Source organism: Lithobates pipiens, unplaced genomic scaffold, assembly GCF_037356315.1.
Source record: "Lithobates pipiens isolate NorthernLeopardFrog02 unplaced genomic scaffold, aLitPip1_a1.2 Scaffold_13, whole genome shotgun sequence".
NCBI lineage: Eukaryota > Metazoa > Chordata > Amphibia > Anura > Ranidae > Lithobates > Lithobates pipiens.
In genome coordinates, this window is record NW_027507718.1 from 153,735,145 (window position 1) to 153,755,800 (window position 20,656).

Below are 20,656 nucleotides of genomic sequence, written 5' to 3' on the forward strand. Positions count from 1 at the left end.
CCCACTCAAGTTGGAGTTCAACCTAGATAGCACATTGAGCCAAAAAGGGTTAAGCCTCCAGACGCGGGGCCCAGGGGGAGCCGGCAGCCGTAGCTTGATCCAGTAGGGGGAGTGATCGGAGAGTACCCTGGCATCAAATCCAACGTCAAGGAGATGGGAGAAAAGAGGGGAGCCACAGGAAGATAAAGTCTAAGCGGGACATGGCAGAGCGTGAGGGTGTGAAGCATGAGAAGCGGATTAGTGTGGGGCGTCTATATCTCCACGTGTCCGTGAGGGCAAATTCCATTGTAAATTTCCCCGAATCGGTTAATGCCTGGTGAAGGGGAGGACAGGGCAGTCGGACTCAGTCTGTCAAGTGTGGGGGTTATAACCATATTGAATTTCACCTGCCCAGACGGCTGGCACCGACGGGTATTGGGCCATAAAAACACGCTGTTGCAATGAGGTAAAGGCAAAAGGTAAAGGGACCTAGAAGGCCAGGAGAAGGAGCTCCAGACCCCAGATAGTGGCATGGAGAAACAAGGAGCGACCCTGGGGGGTCCGAATGCAGAGTGTGTAATTGAAACTGCACAGTTTTGGCAACCAAAAATCACAACCCCCCCCCGGGAGTTTGTGGTGTGCAGGGCCTGAGAGCCAGCCCACCCACGTTTTTTTTAAGACTTAGCTGTTTTTGACCTGCAAGGCGAGTCTCCACAAGAACCAAGACATCCGCCCTCAGATTTAACGTGAGCAGGACTGCTGCTCGTTTGGCTCTGTCCCCCAAACCCCTGACGTTCCATGTCAATTTTAAGGGACGCCATAATGCAGGTAAGAGAAAGGTGCGTGCAGTCGAGCCCCCTTGAGCCTGGGAGGAATAAAGCACTGGGAGCAGCCAGGGCCCACACAACACGTCTCGCTCCGGCGAATCCAGCTGCCAGACCCCCCCCCCCCCGAGAACCGTTTGGGAAAAACTGGGCCAGCAGCGGAGGACCACAGCTGGCACCAAGGCAGCGCAGACCAGGGGGGACCCAGCAGACACAAACACGCACTGCAGCAAGTAAAGACAACTGGGGGAGTAGAGACAGTATAAAACATTACGTACAGCCACATGCAGTCAGGAAGAATACAAGTTACAGTTGCGGCAAAAATGCCAGCGTCCTGGGGTGATCCCAAAGATCGCAAAGGGGGGGGGGCGAACAAACTGGAGGGCACACAGCGATTCCTGGGGGGAGTTATCCAGTCACAAGCAGAGTGTGTGCACGTGGGCCACCCGAGGCAAACAGATGGTGTGTTATGGGGGATAGTGGGCCAGGGCATGCCACCCCCACCCCGGGGACAGTGTAGTCACAGTGAAGGTCAGGAGATGAGGGGGGAATGGCAGGGGAAGCGTAGGTAGTGAATTTACGTGAACAGGCAGCAGACATGGTCTGTGGGCCAAACGGGGGGCCAGGTCACCTACGTTGAGCTCTGAGAACCACGGTAGGGCCTAGGACAGGCCAGCATCTCCACGGCCCTCCAGCCAGGAGAAAACGGCCTACGGCTCCTCAAAAAAGTGTGCCTTGCCTTCACAGAGCACCGGAAGCGTGCCGGGAACAGCATTAAGGCAGATGTTGCTGGCGCTTTGGTGAACTTCTCTCCTCTTCTGTACTCCGCAAAGAAGTCCGGATACACTGTCACGTTCCCAACCGGAATATTACCCCGCTCCCCGGTAAGCTTCAGGATTGTGTCTCGGTCCCGGTAATTCAGGAACTTGGCAATGAAAATTTGCGGTGGGGCTCCGGCTGGAGACGGCTTTGCAGCTAAACGAACAAGGAGGAGAACGCCTCCCTGCCATAGGTTCTAATTAGCAGATTCTCTAGGTATGGGGGCGGGGGGGGGGGGGGGGGGGGATCTGTACCCTCGCACCGCTCAGGCAACCCCACGAAGTGCAGGTTACACCTCCGAAGGAGATTCTCCATATTGTCCTGCTTGAAGAGGACCACGTTCAGCTGATACTGCAGTTGTTCAGTAGTAACCTCTGATGCAGGCCTTCCCCCACATGGCCAACCCAGCGTTCAGTCTCCGACATGCGCTTCCGGAGTTTGTGGATGTCCTGCCGGATCAGGGATATGTCGACCTTCACTTCTTCAATTCTGGAGGTGAGGGTCGATTGGCAAAGGGCAATAGCTTCCAGCACTCTGGCGGTATAGCTGGAGGTGTGATCATGCCCCTCCGGGAGCGAGACGGCGCCATCTTCCTCTCCAGGATCCCGCTTCTCGTGGCGATGCCTGTCCAGCTTGGCAAGAGCTCCGGATCTCTTAGGGGGGGAGACATTAGGTGTTGAGGCTGCCCTGGGCCTTTGCAGCGATCGGTTTCGGGGAAAATAGCTCACAGGATCAGTTATAAGGGTGCCTCGAGCAGAGCCAACACTGCATGTCCTACTCCATGCAGCTCCAGACCACGCCCGGTACCTGTTCCAACTAGATTCAACGCAAGGCAAACTTTTTTTACGATTTTTGGATAGCATAGGGAAGAGTTGACACCCTTGTAATGTTTGTGAAAAAACAAAAAAAATTTGGGTTGGTGTGGAAACAAGCCTTGGTGATAAAGCATCAGTGGAGGTATCTTTTTCCCATAAGAACTCTTACAGGAGTGAATTTCCCTTCCTAGAGGGAGATTTCCTCTTACTTCCCGATGTCTCCCTCAGTTTGTAAATAGGAGTCATTTGCAAGTCGGACGTTTGTAACTAGGGGACTGCTTGTAATAGAAAAAAAAAAAAAAAGCATAACAGGACCTCTTAAATATAAGATCTGGGGTCAAAGAGACCTCAGATCTCATATTTACACTGAAATGCAATAATTAAAAAAAATATATATATATTTTTTTTAAATGACAAAGGGCCCTTTAAGCACTTGACATCCGCGTTATGGCCGAATGACGGCCACAGCATGCATGTGAATTCCCAGGAGGCAGTCATATGACGGACTCCCCTGTGGACGCTCCTTGCGCGCGCCGTGATCTCCAAGTCACTGAGTTTTAGGTGATCACCGGAGCCGGTCCCTGCGCGTTACCATTTGATCAGCTGTCAGCTGATCACATAATCAAAACAAAAGCTTGGGATCACTTTTTCCTCCTCACGCTGACAGTGAAGGAGAAAAAAAATAAAAGGCGTTCACCGGCTCACCTTAAAGGGACATCAGTCCTGAAACGGAAGAAGCAATTATGCCTCATATGCCATCTGAAAGTGCCCACCAGTGACACTTATCAATGCCACCTAGCAGTGCTGCCTATCAGTGTAACCGATCATTGCCCATCACTGCCACCTCATCAGCATACAATGACGGACAAAAATTACCCATTTTAAAATTTTATAACAATTTTAATTCGGTGCTCAAATACCACCAAAAGAAGGCTTTATCTGGGGGGGGAAAAAAATTGATAAAAATGTAATTTGGGTACAGCGTTGTATGACTGCACAATTGTCAAAGTGCATCAGTGCTTAAAGCAGATAATTGGTCTGGATAGGACCCAGTTTAAGTGCCCAGTAAGCTACGGGCAGAAGTGATGTTCTGACATTGCTTCTGCCCTGCAGTGTCATGGAGATGGGTGGGGGCCATCATCCTTTTACTCGTCTCCATGCACAGCCAGTGAAAGGACCGGATTGTCTCCGCCGCTGGCTCCGGAGCGCAGTGGGAGAGGGCCCCCTCCTGCCAATAAATGTGATCTCACGGCGAATCTGCCGCAGGCCACTTTTATCTTGTAGCTCACCAGCCAAACACGGGGATACCATGGTTACGGCAGCTAGCTGCTGCCACAAAAACGATATCAGACCTCAAAGTGAGGACGTACATCTCACTCAGCAAGTCGTTCATGAACTACCAGGGCACTGCTGAGCGTTCTGGGGAATTTATTGAGGCTGTCATTCAGTAACTGGCTGCCCGTACAAGGTATAGCTACACAGACAATATGCAGGAGTTAGAGATTGCACCTGTGATCTGCTGATAGCAAAATACTTTACAGGCTGTTAAGGCATTTTTTTTACCTGCATGCGCTTTTTTTTATAACTAAACTTATCCTGTGACGAATAAGGTGGTATCAGTATATTTTTATAAGAAGTTTGTTTTTTTAACCTTTAAATGACTGCTATTCATGCTCTCCACAATCACAGCATAAGGTTTACCTATAGACTGGTCAGTAAATGGTTTCTTTTCCTCCTCGCAGTAAAATGGTAAGGCCAACATCTAGAGTTTGGAAACATTTCCACAGTGCAATTTCTGCTGAGCGCAAAGCTGCAATTTGTAAAAGAATTTATTCTCACTATATTTGCAAATGCTAAAAGGATGACAAAACACATCCTTGCATGTCAGAGGTGCCCTGACTTCCGATTCTTAAATACTTATGGAATTTAATGAGGACCACCATAATGAAACTGCAAGTAGAACCTTGGGCATTCAAAACATTTTTTACACCATGGCAGAACACTGCATTGTGTTAAAAAATAAAAAAAAAAGCCAATTGCTGTGAAAGCATTGTTCATATTTTCATGTCACCAAAAGCCATTTGGACTAAAATGTTAAGATTTGTCAGATTGAGAAGTCGAAGTGGTAGAAAAATAAAGTATGGAAAGATTAGACAAAAAGCAGGAAATTCCCCTATTACTAGTGTTATTGCCACACAGCCTCCCTGGAGCAGAGGAAAAATTTTATATTACACATACATACACACACACACACACACACACACACATATACACACACACTATATATGTATACACCCTTTCAACCGCATTACATGTGGAAGAGCTACCACATGTGCACACCCAAGTGACTTCTAGGCTAAAGAGTAAACAAATGTAAGGTCAGTCAGCGCAAAATGACGACCTATTTAAAAAAATTAACAGCTGCTGAACACTAAAGGCAAACAAAAACCTCAGATGGACATAAAGTAGTGCAGCGCTAAAATACCCTCTATTGATTAAACATAAAGTCTCAAAAAATGAGAAGCATAATAGAAATCTTAAAGGAAACTGATAGCAGTGGTCAACAGTGATGTATTCCTCTGTGTTGATAGAGATACATGCAGATATCCTTATGGTGTCAACAGACTCAGTGATTCGACCGCCAGACAGCCAAACCGCTCACCTTAAAGAGGAAGTAAACCCTGATGAGTTTACTTCCTCTTTCATTCCCTGCAAAGGCAAAGCATAATGGATTACTATGCATCACATAGTAATCCATTATGTGTCACTTACCTGACACAGGAGCCAGCGATGTCACCCACCGCTGTCCCCTGTAGTCCGGCACATCCATCTTCTCGTGGGTCACGCCGCTGTCATTTCGCGAAGCCGCGATGAAGTCACTCCCACGCATGCGCGGCATCTTCACCGTTGACGGTGCCGCGCTCAGTGCGCCTGCGCCGTAGACAGCGATGCCTGTGTTTCGGCAAATATCTCCTAAACCGTATAGGTTTAGGGAGATATTTCTTGGACCTACGGGTAAGCCTTAATATAGGCTTACCTGTAGGTCAAAGTGTGTTGTAAGGGTTTACAACCAGTTTAATACTCATTACCATTGACACCTTGGCGCTGTCAATGGTAATGAGTATGCAGCTTCTTTATCTTTTGATCCTTGCCTATATTACTGTTTAAGCTGGTGCCATGACCAATGCTTCGGGGTTCTCCTTCAGGGTGGCTTCTTTCTCTTGCAGCATCCTATGAAGCCATTCTTACATGCAGGAACTATAGGTCTGTCTCGTGTACATCGATAAACATGTAGCCTAGCACAACTGCTCCTTCCATACGTGTGGAAGATAAAGAAGCTGCATACTCATTACCATTGATGACAGCTCCATATTAATCAAGAAGCTGAGTTTCATCTATCTGGCCCACCTGAACCTTTGTGTGTGACCACTGGAAGTGGCGACTGTTTGTTTGACCTATCTGTTCAGTCAGGGGTCTATACTTTAAGGTGAGTGGTCTGGCTGTCTGGTGGTCAAATCACTGAGTCTGTTGACACCATAAGGATATCTGCATGCATCTCTATCAACACAGAGGAATACATCACCGTTAACCACTGCTCAGTTTCCTTTAATAAGATTTCTATTATGCTTCTCATTTTTTGAGAGACTATGTTCAATCAAGAGGTTGTTTTAGCGCTGCACTACTTTGTAGTGTCTAAAGAGTAAACAAGCAGAGCTCACATTACCAAGGAAAGCAGGACAAAGGGGATGATAGAAAGAATTATATTGCTCTCCAGCATAACCAGGCACTTTACTGAATTACGCAGGACCATGGGGTATTTTACTCAGGGACACTGAACCAGGGTGGCATGGGGTAGGGAGTTCAACCCTGTACACAAGTAGGCAGTGAATTCTTATTTTTTGAAAAGACAGACCAATATATTACATACCTTCTTTATCTTCAAAGATGCGCTTTAGGATTTAAAAGGCTAAATTGCATGCCTGCTTGGGGAGGGGGGGGGGGGGGGGGGGGAATAAAAAAAAAAAAAAAAAAAAAAAAGTTTACCTTCTCAGACCCATTAATGATAAAGTAACCTCCTGGGTCTAGTGGACATTCATTTAGCTCGCATAGATCACGATCAGTAAGGCCATTCAAGAGGCAGTATGTAGAACGCAACATTATTGGTATTTTTCCAATAAAAGTTTTCTGATGCTGAGTTTGAATCTGTTCCTCCCCTTCTTTCACAACAGTCTTTGTGATATCAACGTAGAGAGGGGCAGAATACCTGTATTGGAATTCAAAATAAAGTTTACCTTTATTACATCACTTTTATTTATTTTTTTAGAAAAAAACACCCCACACAAAAAGGTATGACCTAAACCTCCCGTGCCTCCCGGCGGCAGTTCACACTGCCCTATGCGAACTGCTGGGAGTGTCAGTGAAATGTTAAATGACACCCCCAGATCAGTTCGCATATCGCAGTGCGATGTGCAAACTCGGACAGGAATCGGATCGCATGGTGTGAACACCCATGTGATCCGATTCTGCTGCGGACCAAAAAAGGGTCCTGTGCACGTTTGGGGCGGGTGCGATGCGAATTCAGCCATACTATCTGTATGGCTGAACTCGCATCACAGAGATCGGATGTGATTTGCACTGCGAATCACATCCGGTTCTCGTAGCCGCAGCAGTGTGAACCCAGCCTCAATTACAATTTTTGTTTACTGTGGATACTATAAATACTTAATCATGAGGTTTTACAAAATCTTGCTACAGCCAAGTTGCTGCCAAGAACACAAAAAAATTAAAAATCCAGATTTAAAGCCAATCTTGGTATTTCCTTTAAAATTAAGGAACTAAAGTAAAAGCACTCCCACCCCCACCATAAACCATACATGCAACGCATTGGTCCCGCACATGTACAGTATCTCACAAAAGTGAGTACACCCCCTCACATTTTTGTAAATTATGTTTTCATGTGACAACGCTAAAGAAATGCTACAATGTAAAGTAGTGAATGTACAGCTTGTATAACAGTGTACATTTTCTGTCCCCTCAAAATAACCCAACACAGCCATTAATCTCCAAACCACTGGCAACAAAATGTAACACCCCTAAGTGAACATGTTCAAATTGGGCCCAATGAGCCATTTTCTCTTCCCGATGTCATGGCATGTGATGCGTGTTACAAGGTCTCAGGTGTGTTAAATTTGGTGTCATTGCTCTCACTCATCGGTCACTGGAAGTTCAACACAGCATCTCATGTCAAAACTGAGGATCTGAAAAAAAAAAAAAAAAAAATTGCTCTACATAAAGATGGCCTAGGCTAGATGATTGCCAAGACCCTGAGACTGAGCTGCAGCACAGTTGCCAAGACCATACAGCGGTTTAACAGGACAGGTTCCACTCAGAACAGGCCTTGCCTCAGTCGACCAAAGAGGTTGAGAGCACGTGCTCAGCATCATATCCAAATGTTTTTTTTTTGGGAAATAGACGAGTGCTGCCAGCATTGCTGCAGGAGGTTGAAGGAGAAGGGATGGGGGGGGGGGGGGGGGGGGGTTCAGCCTGTCAGTACTCAGGTAACACTCTGCATCAAATTGGTCTACAGACAAGATGTATTGAACAGGAAATAGAAACCGTTATGCCAGCTTGATTTTGAGAACCGTAGCAAGCAGCCCAACATCCGCATTCACGGCCTGCCAGAGGATACAGCACCAAGAGATATATCTCTACCCTCGGCATATTTAGAGAAATCCTGGAACTTCCTGGTACTGTTCCTATTCAGATAGTGACCACAGGGCTCTTCAACCTCCTTCACAAGATGTTGCTAATCCCAGAGACACCATATGCAACCTGCACAAATATACTCTTAAGGACAGCATTATGCAGTAAATGCGTAAACCTTTTTTTGACTTTAATGGAGCTAATCTTTCCTTCCATCAAGATCTCTCACAGCGTATTCTTATGCAACGCAGGGCTCTTCGGCCACAAAGGAGGCAGGCCTACCATTTTGCTGGGGATTCCTATTCTACCTGCAGGTGACCAAGGACAGCAGACAAGTTACGCTACGCAAAAATGACCTAACACTTGTCAACTCTTGAGCTGGATCCAGTGGATTTCCTGGATTGGAAGAGTTAGTCAGAACTGACAGTCTTTCCGGCTCTCCAGCTCCCTCAACCCTGGCTACCAGCAAAGCACAGAAGCCAAAAGAGTTCACCAACATCCTACATCTGGTGCATCACCTGGCCCTTCCACATTGAGACACTGATGGGCCTATCCGGCCTATTCCACTTCTCCACCCTCAATTTCACTCGTTTTTATTTTTCTTTTATGACCTTAGTAGGAGGAGATCTTGACCCCTGAAGGGGGACACCGACTCGGGGCCTTGTCTGGCACCGTGCACAGATTAGACTGCTGGGATTGATCCGGACATTGCCCAAGATGGTCTGTAGCACCTCAAAACCATTGTTTGCCTGGGCCCTGCTGGAGTCCCTAGCTTATGGGCCTCAGAATAAATTGTTTTAGTCTAGTCAGAACCCTCCTGGTGTTTCCAGAATCTTTTTTCCCCCGCTCATATAGGCAACTTGTACTTTGTACAGTGTCCAATGTGGTATATGCGGGGCAGACCCCCTCTGGTTCTCTCCATGCTGGCCCACATTCCCATGCAGGCCATCCCTATATTGGTACAGATCCCTGTTGGGACCATGGATTGGGGTTTTAGCCCAGCCTACAGTTAATTCAATTGATGGTCGGGTTATTCCCGACAAGTTATATTGCTGACATTATAAATGATTTTTCACACATTACGGGCGGCACAGTGCTGTAGTGGTTAGCACTCACCTAGCAGTAAGAAAGGTCACTGGTTTGAATCCCAACCACAACACTACCTGCCTGGAGTTTGCATGTTCTCTGTGCCTGCATGGGTTTCCTCCGGTTTCCTCACACATTCCAAGGACATGCAGGTAGGTTAATTGGCTTCTGTCCAAAATTGGCCCTAGTATATGAATGGGGACCTTGGACTGTGGGCTCCTTGAGGGTAGGGACCAATGTGAGCGTGCAATGCATAGGGATAGGGACAATTGTAGATACTCACAGGTTAAATTGGATGGACTGGTTTCTTTATTCAACCTAACTATGAAACATTCTTCCGCTTCTTTTCTTCCTCATCCTATTGCTTCCTTTTCAGGATTCATGTGCCTTGTCGCCCATGCTAGGCTTGTCTGTTCATGGGGTGGGATGTCTGTTCTTACATACCATTATGGCAACTCTCAAGGTATTCTACATTGATCAAGGTCTCTGCTCTCCCTGAAAGCGTAGCAAGTTATGGTGGGAGTCGAAGAAATTAGGGACGCAGGTATTGTTTCTACAAGAGACTCATTTACACCCCAGTCAGTACCTAAACTACCCACTCATCTGTGTAGTCATTGATTTTTAAGCATGCCCCCAGTCAGCAAATCTAGGAGTACGGCTAAAGCAATCCACAAAGCTTGCCCTTTCCAAACCACTGGGAACCAGGTAGATCCTCAGGGCCGATAAGCCTTTTTAAAAGGAACTATATAAAAAAAAGTACCTTTGCCACCATCTATGCCCCAAACACGAATAAACTCACCTTTATCGACTCAGCACTGGAGAGCCTGGCCGAGTTTAACCTAACGACTACCCGTCGCAGTTTTACTATGCCTGCTTGTGTAGGCGGTCTGCTTAAGCGCCTGTTGCACGAGCATGCCCACGATCGCCTAACAGAGGCTCTAAATCTATCCCATAGTTTGTAGATGCGATAATTTTGTGCAAACCAATCAATATACACCTATTGAGATTTTTACAAAAAATATGTAAACTGCCTAAACTGATTAATACATTATATTTTTTTTGGATATGCATTATATAAAGTTTTCTTCTAAAAATTGTCACTTTTTTTGCACTATATACAAAACGCAGCAGTGATCAAATACCACCAAAAGAAAGCTATATTGGGGTGGGGGTCAATTTTGTTTGATTACAGTGTCTCAAGCCCACGCAATTGTCAGTTAAAGGGATGAATTTCAGAAAATGTCCCGTCATTAACCACTTCAATACAGGGCATTTATACACCTTCCTTACCATACCAATTTTTAGCTTTTAGCGCTCACACTTTGAATGCCAGTTACTCAGCCATGCAACACTGTACCCAAACAATTTTTATCATTTTTTTCATACAAATAGAGCTTTCTTTTGGTGGTATTTAATCACCACTGGGTTTTTGTTTTTTTTGCGACAGTGAAAAAAGAGCAAAATTTTTTTTTTCTTTTTTTTTTAAACACTTTTGCAAATAAGTAATTTTTGTTCATAAATTTGGGCCAAAATTTATACGGCTACATCTTTGGTAAAAATAAACCAAATTAGTGGATATTAGTCTCTTTGAAAGTTATGGAGTCTACAAGCTATGGTGCAAATCATTGAAAATTGATCACACCTGATGTACTGACTGCCTATTTCTTGAGGCTCTGAAATGTCAGGAAAGTACAAATACCCCCAAAATTAGCCCTCTTTGAAAAGTAGACAGTCTAAGGCTCGGTTCACACAGGGGCGACACGACTTCAGGACGACTGAGGCAACTTGGAGACGACTTGAACACGACTTTTAGACACGACCTGGGGCGACTTACAAGCCGCCCCAGGCCAGGCGACTTTTGCCATGGCCAATGAGCTCTGAAGGGGGAACTCCACGCCAAATTTATGAAAAAAAATTGGCGTGGGTTCCCCCTCCGAGAGCATACCAGGCCCTTATGTCTGGTATGGGATTCCAAAGGGAACCCCCTACGCTGAAAAAACGGCCTGGGGGCCCCCCCCCCCCCAGATCCATACCAGACACTTATCAGATCACGCTACCCGGCCGGCCAGGAAAGTGGGTGGGGATGAGCAGGCGCGCCCCCCCCCCCCCCCAGCCGTACCAGCCCACGTGCCCTCAACATGGGGGGGTGCCTTGGGGGAGGGGGGGCGTGCGGCCCCCCACCCCAAAGCACCTTGTCCCCATGTTGATAATACCCTGGCCGTTGGTTGTCGGGGTCTGCGGGGGGGCTTATCGGAATCCGGGAGCCCCTTTAATAAGGGGGCCCCCGGATACCGGCCCCCCCACCCTATGTGAATGAGTATGGGGTACAATGTACCCCTACCCACCCATTCACCTGTAAAATAAAGTACAAAAAAATAAAATAAAACAACACCACACAAGATAAAACAGTTTATTGCACAGCTCCAGGGGGTCTTCCGTCTTCGGGGGTCTTCTCGCTGGACTCCTCCGCTATCTTCTTCCAGCTCTTTTGCTAGTGGAGGAGCCCGGCTTTTCGCCGCCGCCCTCTTCTTCCGACTTCGGGGGTCTTGTCCCCCTCTTCGGTTCTTCTGCCGGGCCACCGCGCCTTCTTATAGCTCTTTTACAGGCGGTGGCCCGGTCTTCTGTCGTCGCCTTCCATTCTTCTGGAGATGTTGACTCGACGCTCTCTCCGGCCGCAATTCCAGGGACGCGCTGCGCGGCGACTTATACAAGGACAAGGGGCGGGGTCATCGGTTAATGTCACATGGCAACAGTCCCAGCATCCTCCGGGACTGACATCGTAAGGGGCAGAGTCACCATGTGACATCAATTGATGACCCCGCCCCTTGTCCCTATATAAGTCACTGCGCGCCCCTGGCATTGCGGCAGGATAAGAAGGAGAAGAAGGAGACGGCGACAGAAGACCAGGCCACCGCCTGTAAAAGCTATAAGAAGGTGCGGTGGCCCGGCAGAATAACCGAAGAGGGGGACAAGACCCCCGAAGTCGGCGAGGAAGAAAGCCGGGCTCCTCCACTAGCAAAAGAGCTAGAAGAAGATAGCGGAGGAGTCGGGCGAGAAGACCCCCGAAGACAGAAGACCCGGAGCTGTGCAATAAACTATTTTATCTTGTGTGTTGTGTTTTTTTTGTACTTTATTTTACAGGTGAATGGGTAAGGGTACATAGTACCCTATACTCATTCACATAGGGTGGGGAGCCGGTATCCGAGGGCCCCCTTATTAAAGGGGGCTCCCGGATTTCGATAAGCCCCCCGCCCGCAGACCCCGACAACCAACAGCCAGGGTTGTCGTCAAGAGGCCCTTGTCCTCATCAACATGGGGACAAGGTGCTTTGGGGTGGGGGGGCCGCACGCACCCCCTCCCCCAAGGCACCCCCCCCCCCATGTTGAGGGCACGCGGCCGGGTAAGGGCTCAAGAGGGGGGGTGCCCGCTCGTCCCCACCCACTTCCTTGCCGGCCGGGTAGCGTGCTCGGATAAGGGTCCGGTATGGATCTGGGGGGGACCCCCACGCCGTTTTTTGGCGTAGGGGGGTTCCCCTTGGAATCCATACCAGACCTAAGGGCCTGGTATGCTCTCGGAGGGGGAACCCACGCCACATTTTTTTCATAAATTTGGCGTGGAGTTCCCCCTTCAGAGCTAATAATTCTGTCAGTCGCCTCTGTATATACAGAGATCCGACTTGGAGGCGACCTCCATTGTAGTCAATGGGTACAAGTCGCCTACAAGTCGGATTGAAGTAGTACAGGAACTTCTTTTGAAGTCGGAGCGACTTCAGTAGCGTGCAGTAAGACGGCTCTCATTCACTTACATTGATTTTTAAATGTCCGACCTGAGGCGACTAGGGGCGACCTGAAGTCGGATACGAGTCGCCCCTGTGTGAACCGAGCCTAAGGTATTTAGTAAGAGGCATGGTGAGTTTTTTGAAGTTGTCATTTTTTTCCCACAATTCTTGGGAAAAAATTTTTTTTTTTTTATTTACAAAATTGTCATAAGTTATTTCTCATACACAGCATATGCATACTTCCAATTACACCCCACAATACATTCTGCAACTCTTCCCGAGTACGGCGAGGTCACATGTGTGGGGCTTTTACACGGGCTGGCCACACAGAGCACCGTAAGGGGTTCTAGGAGCATAAATGACACCTCTCATTTCCTAACGACCTATTACATTTGTGAAGGCCCTGGAGCACCAGGACAATGGAATTACCAACAAAATTACCCCATTTTGGAAAACACCCCAAAGTATATTCTATGAAGCATTATGAGTCTTTTGAACAGTTTTTTTTTTTTTTTTTTCAAAGGCTATTAATCGAAACCATAATTGACCAACTAATCAATTATGAAAATCATTAGTTGCAGCCCTAGAAATATATCTTATAAATTGACAACTGTGTAAAAAAAAAGTGGGTCAAAATTGACGTTCAACCACAGTGACAGGATAATTTGGAAATGGAAAACTTCTTAGCCAAAAGGAATGTATGTGGTTTTCGTTCAGAAATTACATTCATTTTAAAAATAGAACGTTAAAAACAAGTGAAAATTAAAAAAAAAAAAATAATAATTTTTTCAGCAAATGTACAAAGATTTTTCATCTGAATATTCTCATCTGAAAATTGATCGGTGCGGTCAGCATAAGGCTCGGTGCACACCTACGCAGTTTGTTTTTGATTTGTTTCTGCAGTGCGTTTTGGATTTTTGCGCACGTGATTTGACTGCAATTTGCAGTTTTTCGGCAGATTAAAAAACACAAGTTGCTGCAAAAACGCATTACATGCTTTTCTGCAGCTTCTCCATTGAAGTATATTGAACCAATAAAGCACCATTTTGCGTTAAAAGTCCTTGACCCTTTCAGATGTGAACGTGTCCCGTAGGAAACCATGTAAATGAACTGTAGTGCATTTCTGCAAAAAGCACCATAAAAACACAGATGTGAACCAGATCTAAAAACGTTTAGTAGCATAATGGGGTTAAAAAAAAAAAAAAAAAAAAAAAAAAAAAAAAAAACACATAATCACTACTGTTCATTTTTTTACTGTTTAACTGTGAAAGTAATATTTACAGTAGCAATTTGCTCTTTTTGTACTATAAAGGGCTCATTTTAGTTTTTTTTAACCCCATTATGTTGCTGGCCAATTAATCGATTATGAAGTCAATCGATTAGTTGTTTCAGCCCTAGATATTTCTAACATAGCATGTATATAGCAAAAACTACACCCCAAAACACATTCTGCTACTCCTCCCAAGTATTGCCACAATTCTTGGGAAAAGACGATTTTTTTTTGTTTATTTACAAAATTGTCATAAGTTATTTCTCATACACAGCATATGCATACTTCCAATTACACCCCACAATACATTCTGCAGCCATATGCTAGCAAGAGCTCTGACGGAACCGATCCCACACTCCGATTGAGTGCTTCCGTCTATACAACGCTTCCTAAGTCCTGGAACACAAGTCCAATGGATCTGGCTATAGGAACCCCCCCCCCAATCACTAGACGACACCAGTCTTGGAGGACATCAAGAATGACCTTTGAGATCTCACACAAAATATATATATACAGCTGGGTGACTAAAACCTAACCAGCATGAGCTAATTATCTAATCAACACTCAGACTAGTTTGACTGAAGGGATAAGACTTTTCGGCTCCTAGCTCACAATTCAACAAACATTACTATAAACATAAACAAAGGATTAATTAGCACAAACAACAACGTTTGGAATGTCCTTACAAGCCAGACTCATTTTACACAAGAGACAGGTGTCTCGAGTTAATGACATTAGCATCTGACAGTGTGTGTCCCAACAGCATGAGACAACACATATATACAGCATTGAATCTGACTAGCACAGATTATAGTGGGGTTCTCATTCACCCTGTGCCCCTTAAAATCCAGGGCCCATAATTGATCGGCAAGAAGCTCGCACTCAGTCCTCTCAAAAAGCCTGTGTCCCGGCTAGGTGTATCACAAGCTCAACATCAGAAACATGCTCAGACCTATGTACATAAACTCTGCTCCTCTTCTGGGGAGGTGGTTTGAGTCTTCCAAAATTGCCTCGGGGTTCTGCGATTATGCAGAGCTATAGCACCTGGATGCCAACTTACCTCCTGGTGCTCAGGCTGCCAAGTTGACTGGTATTCAAGAATATTTCTCCATGACTGGCCTACCGCCATTGACAGATGACCAACATTCGGACATGAGTCTCCAATTACTGCTGCAGAGATGGAGTCAACCGTGAAATTACTGCCCAACGGGAAAAGCCTGGGACCGGATGGGTTCACCAAGGCGTATTAAGCCACATTCACCCCCTTACTGCTAAACCCTACGTGTAGGTGCTTTAATTCGTTAGCAAAAGGCAGTATAATCATTCCAGAGGCGCTGTTAGCACATATGTCGGCGCTACCGAAAGAAGGCAAGGTCCCCCAGTTGACCTCCTATATCCTTGCTAAAAATGTATACTAAGATAGAGATAATGCCATTAGGGCGATTCAACTTATACACTGGGCTAGACATAGGTAGGAATCGTCACCATATTTGATGTTAAGACACAAAGCGTTTAACACTGCGTGTAAGTAAGACCAGCCAATGAGGTCAGAGACCATGGGATTGGGACCAAACATGCTCATCTGGATCATGACCCTTTATTGCGAACCCAATGCACAGGTTAAAGTCAGACTTTTCTCGATCAGGAACGGAACAAGACAAGGGTGCCCCCTTTCACATCTTTTCGCATTGGGCCTAGAACCCTTGTTGCATAAAGTGAGAGCGAATGTAAATATCAACTTAACGATGGGTAAATATCGGCTTAACGATGGGCACCATGGAACATAAGCTTTCAGCTTATGCTTATATCCTATTCCACAGCACGGACCTTTGCTCTTGTTGCTGGTCCTGATGCGAGAACCTCAGCGTTTCAGGACACTCTCGACAATAAAGTTAATCTTACGATATTTTACCTATCCCAGTACCCCCTGCTATGACCAATAGCTTTAAGGCCCCATTCCCCTTCACATGGGCCAAAAACTCATTGGGATACCTGGGTATCCAGCTCAGACCGCTTTATATAGTATCAAAGTGGCAATTACCCCCAGTTACTGACTGCGATTAGATGGGACCTTTCATTATGGACTAAAATCACCTGGCTAGGAAGGGTAAATAAAAATGAATATCCTCCCTCGGTTACTATTTTATTTGCAGATGTTGCCCATGCCCAAAAGCTTTTTTGGCCAACGAGCATGCTAACTGGGTTTCGTCTAGAACTCCCGGAAACCACCTATAGCCCTGAGACTACTAAAACATCCAAAATGCTCAGGTGGCCTGGGAATCCCAGCCAAAGATACTACAGGGCTATAGTCTCCAACGGATCCTAAACTAGCACTTCCACACCCAGTCCACGCTCTGGAGAAATATATGGCAGGCAGGAATATGTCCTATGCCCTGTGGTTCTCTCAGGAACACAGGTGGTTTCCGGACAATACGACCCTATTGAAAACCCATGAACTTAAAATATGGGATCCGGTCAACCAAATTGCTTGATTTGGCTCCCTCTGTGCCCCCGCTGGTACCAGAACAGATAGCATTTTTTTGTGCTCTGGGTAGACTATGGCAACGCTTGCTGTGGCAAACTAATGAGGAATGGCAAACTGCTTCCCTTTGAGACTCTGAAGGCCACCTCAGCTGCTAGGGAAGGACCTAAGGCCCAAGTTTACCATCACTCATTCGAGTTCTATTGACTCTAAAATACAAGAGACAAACTAAGATTGTCACGCTGGTATATGGTGCTCACTGCCCTGGCCCAAATATATCCCTCCGAGCTATGCTGGAGGGGCTGTGGGGACTGTGGTACACTCTTACATCTATGGTGGGACGGGCCAGTGATCGTGAGACATTAGGGAACAGATTGAAGAGATTCCGGGCCTGGATAGCCCCTTCTCTTTGATGCATTTTCTTTTGCATATCCCTCCCATGCTGATTAGTCAGCATAGAGTGTTACCCCATTTGTTGAACACAACCAAGCGGCTGCTCCCAATCTACTGGAAACAAACTCAGATACCAAGCCAGGAGGAATGGGTACACAAGGTGAATGAGATCAGAGAGGCGGAAGACTGGATTACAACATGTAGGGGTACCCAGGATGGGTTTGCCAGCACAAGGTCCCTGTGATTGGACCATGTCCGCGACTCCGACCAGGTATCCTTCCCATACCCTATCGGTTTTCTCATTTTCACTCTGAAAAGATCAATTTGTACTCAAGTTTGAGGAATATTGAAACTTCGTCAAGTTCTATGACCGTACTAAAAGATTAAATAGAAAATAAAATAAAAATTTGATGGTGACTGTTTTGTGAACTGCTGTCTTCAAGTCATTCCACAAATTTTGAATGGGGTTGAAGTCTGGGCTTTGACTAAGCCAAGCAAGGACATTCACCTTTACTCCTTCAAACCATTGTGTTGTGTTGTCATTTTTGCTGTATGCTTTGGGTCACTGTCAAACCATTGACACCTTTCTGGCACAGGGTAGCAGATTTTTCTCAAGAATTTGAGGGTATTTTGCCACAAGAGTCTGCGGCCACATGGAAGAGGGTGTTGTGTGCACAGAAAATCTGGTGGTGCAAACTTAATTTAGACAGGGGGGGGGGGGGGGGGGGGGGGGGGGGGGTTACAATTCATACTTTAGTGCTTGAAGTTAACCTCTACCATAAATGATTTTACTACAAAGCCATAAAGAAGCAACCCCCTGGCACTTGTGCCAGACACTGTAGCCACATTTATGCTGGCACGCGACTGGGAGATCCACCTTCCACTCATCAGCAAACCCGGTGTTCTATTGAGAAGTGCCCCCCATCGAATAGTGCCCAGGATGTACTCCGCATGCGCCGTACGGGACAGAACAGCTGATTAGCTGGGCTGACGTAACCAGGGCATACAGCCAACATTAAGTGGATGGCCTAATCTAAGGGGCGGTGCACCATACTGACCCCCTCCCCCAGCACGAATGCTGTGCCTGGGTCTGACTCCATGCCACTTTGCTCACCCAGCACGAATGCTGTGCTTGGGTCTGTGATGCCACAGCCAAGATCTGTTTTCCAGACACAAGCTTGACTAGCACAGCATGTGGCTGGCTGTTGCAGTTCTGGCTTGTGAGATCCTCAGTCTGCAACAGCCAGCTACACTGCACATAAGACTGTCTGGAAAACCATCAGATCTTAGCTGTGTGCAGTGTTGGAAGGAGCAGCCGAGTACCCTGTCAGCGGTGACAAAACACTCTGCCCTGCAGTCTCCTGTCCTCCACCCTACTGACCACCCAGCCTTTATTTTTAATGCACCGCCACATTAGCAACACAGTCCGGGTGTTAAGTCAGACACTTCAAGCTGCCTTCTCTCATTCGGCACTTTTAATTAACCAGGTATTGCGAACTACTAATTCAGGAGGTGCAAGAGCTGTAACTCGGGCTGGGCTGAGGTTGGAAGGCTCAAGGACTGGGGCTGGGCTGATGTGACGTGTTAAGGGACAAAGCTCATTAATTCTACTGCTATTCAAGTAATTTACAGCAATTTATCAAATTTACTTTTCACATTTGCGTGTGGGATGTTTGCTTTTTTATGCAACTGGCACTCTTAATTTCTTTGAAACTATTGTTTGTCACAAATCACAAAAGGTTGCCTGATCTTGCGTTAGCCTAACGTAGATGCAAAAATCGAGTAATACAAAAAGAAAAAAAAAAAAAAAAAAAAAAAAACCTACAAACATCTGCTATCTTAATATTTCAGATGCATGACTGTAAGGCTCTTGTCAGGCACAAAGTTGCTTACGTTAAATTTCTTAGTCTTGCTTCATTTGGCATCATTGGCGAAGGGGCGCCATCTCTTTCCCAGTGTGTCGGTTTAGATAAATATATTTGCTCAAACTTCAAAAGGTATCTTGGCTGTAATGTGAAACATAAGTTAACAAAAATATTACTGCAGTAACACCAAGCAATCTTTACTTCAAATTTAAGATATACATGATTTACAAAAAGCGATAGTAGGCAATGCTAATATAATATAATAAAATATAATACACCATTTGATTTAAAAAGGGAGTGATTAGTGGTTTTAATATTTTCTTTCCACTAGCCCATGGTGCTCTAGGAACATATGTTAAAGTAGTATCACCTGAAATGAAAATGGTTAACAGCTTGCTCACTAGGCACTGAAACCCACTACCTGCCCAGGCCAATTTACAGCACTGTCACCAACAATTGCACGGTCACGCAACACTGTACCCAAACAAAAATAGACATCATTCCCCCACAAAATAGAGCTTTCTTTTGGTGGTATTTGGTCAGTTTCTATTTTTTGCGCTATAAGAGAAAATTCAATTTTGGGGGAAAAAAAAAAAAAAAAAAAAAAAAAAACTTGATATGGAATAGGAATGCGGATGACACCCTACAGCAGGGGTCTCAAACTGACGGCCCTCCAGCTGTTGTGAAACTACAAGTCCCATGAGGCATTGCAAGGCTGATAGTTACAAGCAGGACTCCCAAAGGCAGAGGCATGATGGGACTTGTAGTTTCACAACAGCTGGAGGGCCGTCAGTTTGAGACCCCTGCCCTACAGACTCCACACAAGGAGATTTAAGCCTTCCAGGTGCAATGATAAATCTTAAGGGAAGTGGACTTGCGCGCCCTCAACATAGTGGGAATCACAGAAGCTGGCAACCCCGGGTCTCTTAATTCCTTGCTTTCAATAGCCATGCCGTTAGCCAGAAAACGGTAAAGCAGGGTGGAATAGCGGCCCCTAGGACAGAAGGTCCTCCTTCACCAGCAGCCGCCAAGGGAGGTCTGCCACCATACGTAAAACGGAGTACCAAGGTCACTGAGGCCAGTCTAGAGCAACTAGAATTACTGAATTCACTCTGCCTCTATCCTGCGCAGCAGACTAAGTGGTTTGAGAAGGAAGGCATATATGAGCCGATAATGCCCCCACAAAGCCACTAGCGCGTCTGACTCCTCCACCAAGGGATCCATTGTTCTGGCTACAAATCTCTCCACCTTTCCGATTGAAATGAAATGAGAGGCCAGAAGATCCACGTCCAGCGTGCCCCACCGCAGACAAATGAGACAAAACGCTTCCAGATGCAGTGATCACTTCCCGCAAGCCAGCAAGTGACGGCTGAGGTAATCCGCTTGCCAGTTTTCTACCCCCGGAATGTTAACGGCTGACAGAGCCGTCACGTGACGCTCTGCCCACTGCAGAATGTGAGAGCTCTCCAGGGCCGCTGCTGAGCTCCTCGTCCCCCCCTGGTGATTGACATAAGCCACTGCTGTGGCATTGTCTGATTGAATCCTGGCCAGGCTGACCATGTAGCTGTTGTGACCACGTGGAGAGTCATAACCTGATCGCCTGCAGCTCCAAAACATTGAGCGACAGTCAAGGTTCCTCTGG

The 20,656-nt window shown here is 46.3% G+C and overlaps 1 protein-coding gene across 2 annotated transcripts in view; it reads right to left on the reverse strand.

Annotated features, from left to right (window-relative positions):
• POLR2B (RNA polymerase II subunit B) overlaps positions 1 to 20,656 on the reverse strand; it is a 726,171-nt gene that overhangs the window by 657,983 nt on the left and 47,532 nt on the right. For both annotated transcript variants that reach the window (XM_077475735.1, XM_077475736.1), the window contains 2 exons: positions 19,043 to 19,155; positions 6,482 to 6,701 (listed from right to left, as the gene is read on the reverse strand). In XM_077475735.1, the coding sequence (XP_077331861.1) occupies positions 6,482 to 6,701; positions 19,043 to 19,155 (333 nt within the window). The remainder of the gene's footprint in view (positions 1 to 6,481; positions 6,702 to 19,042; positions 19,156 to 20,656) is intronic.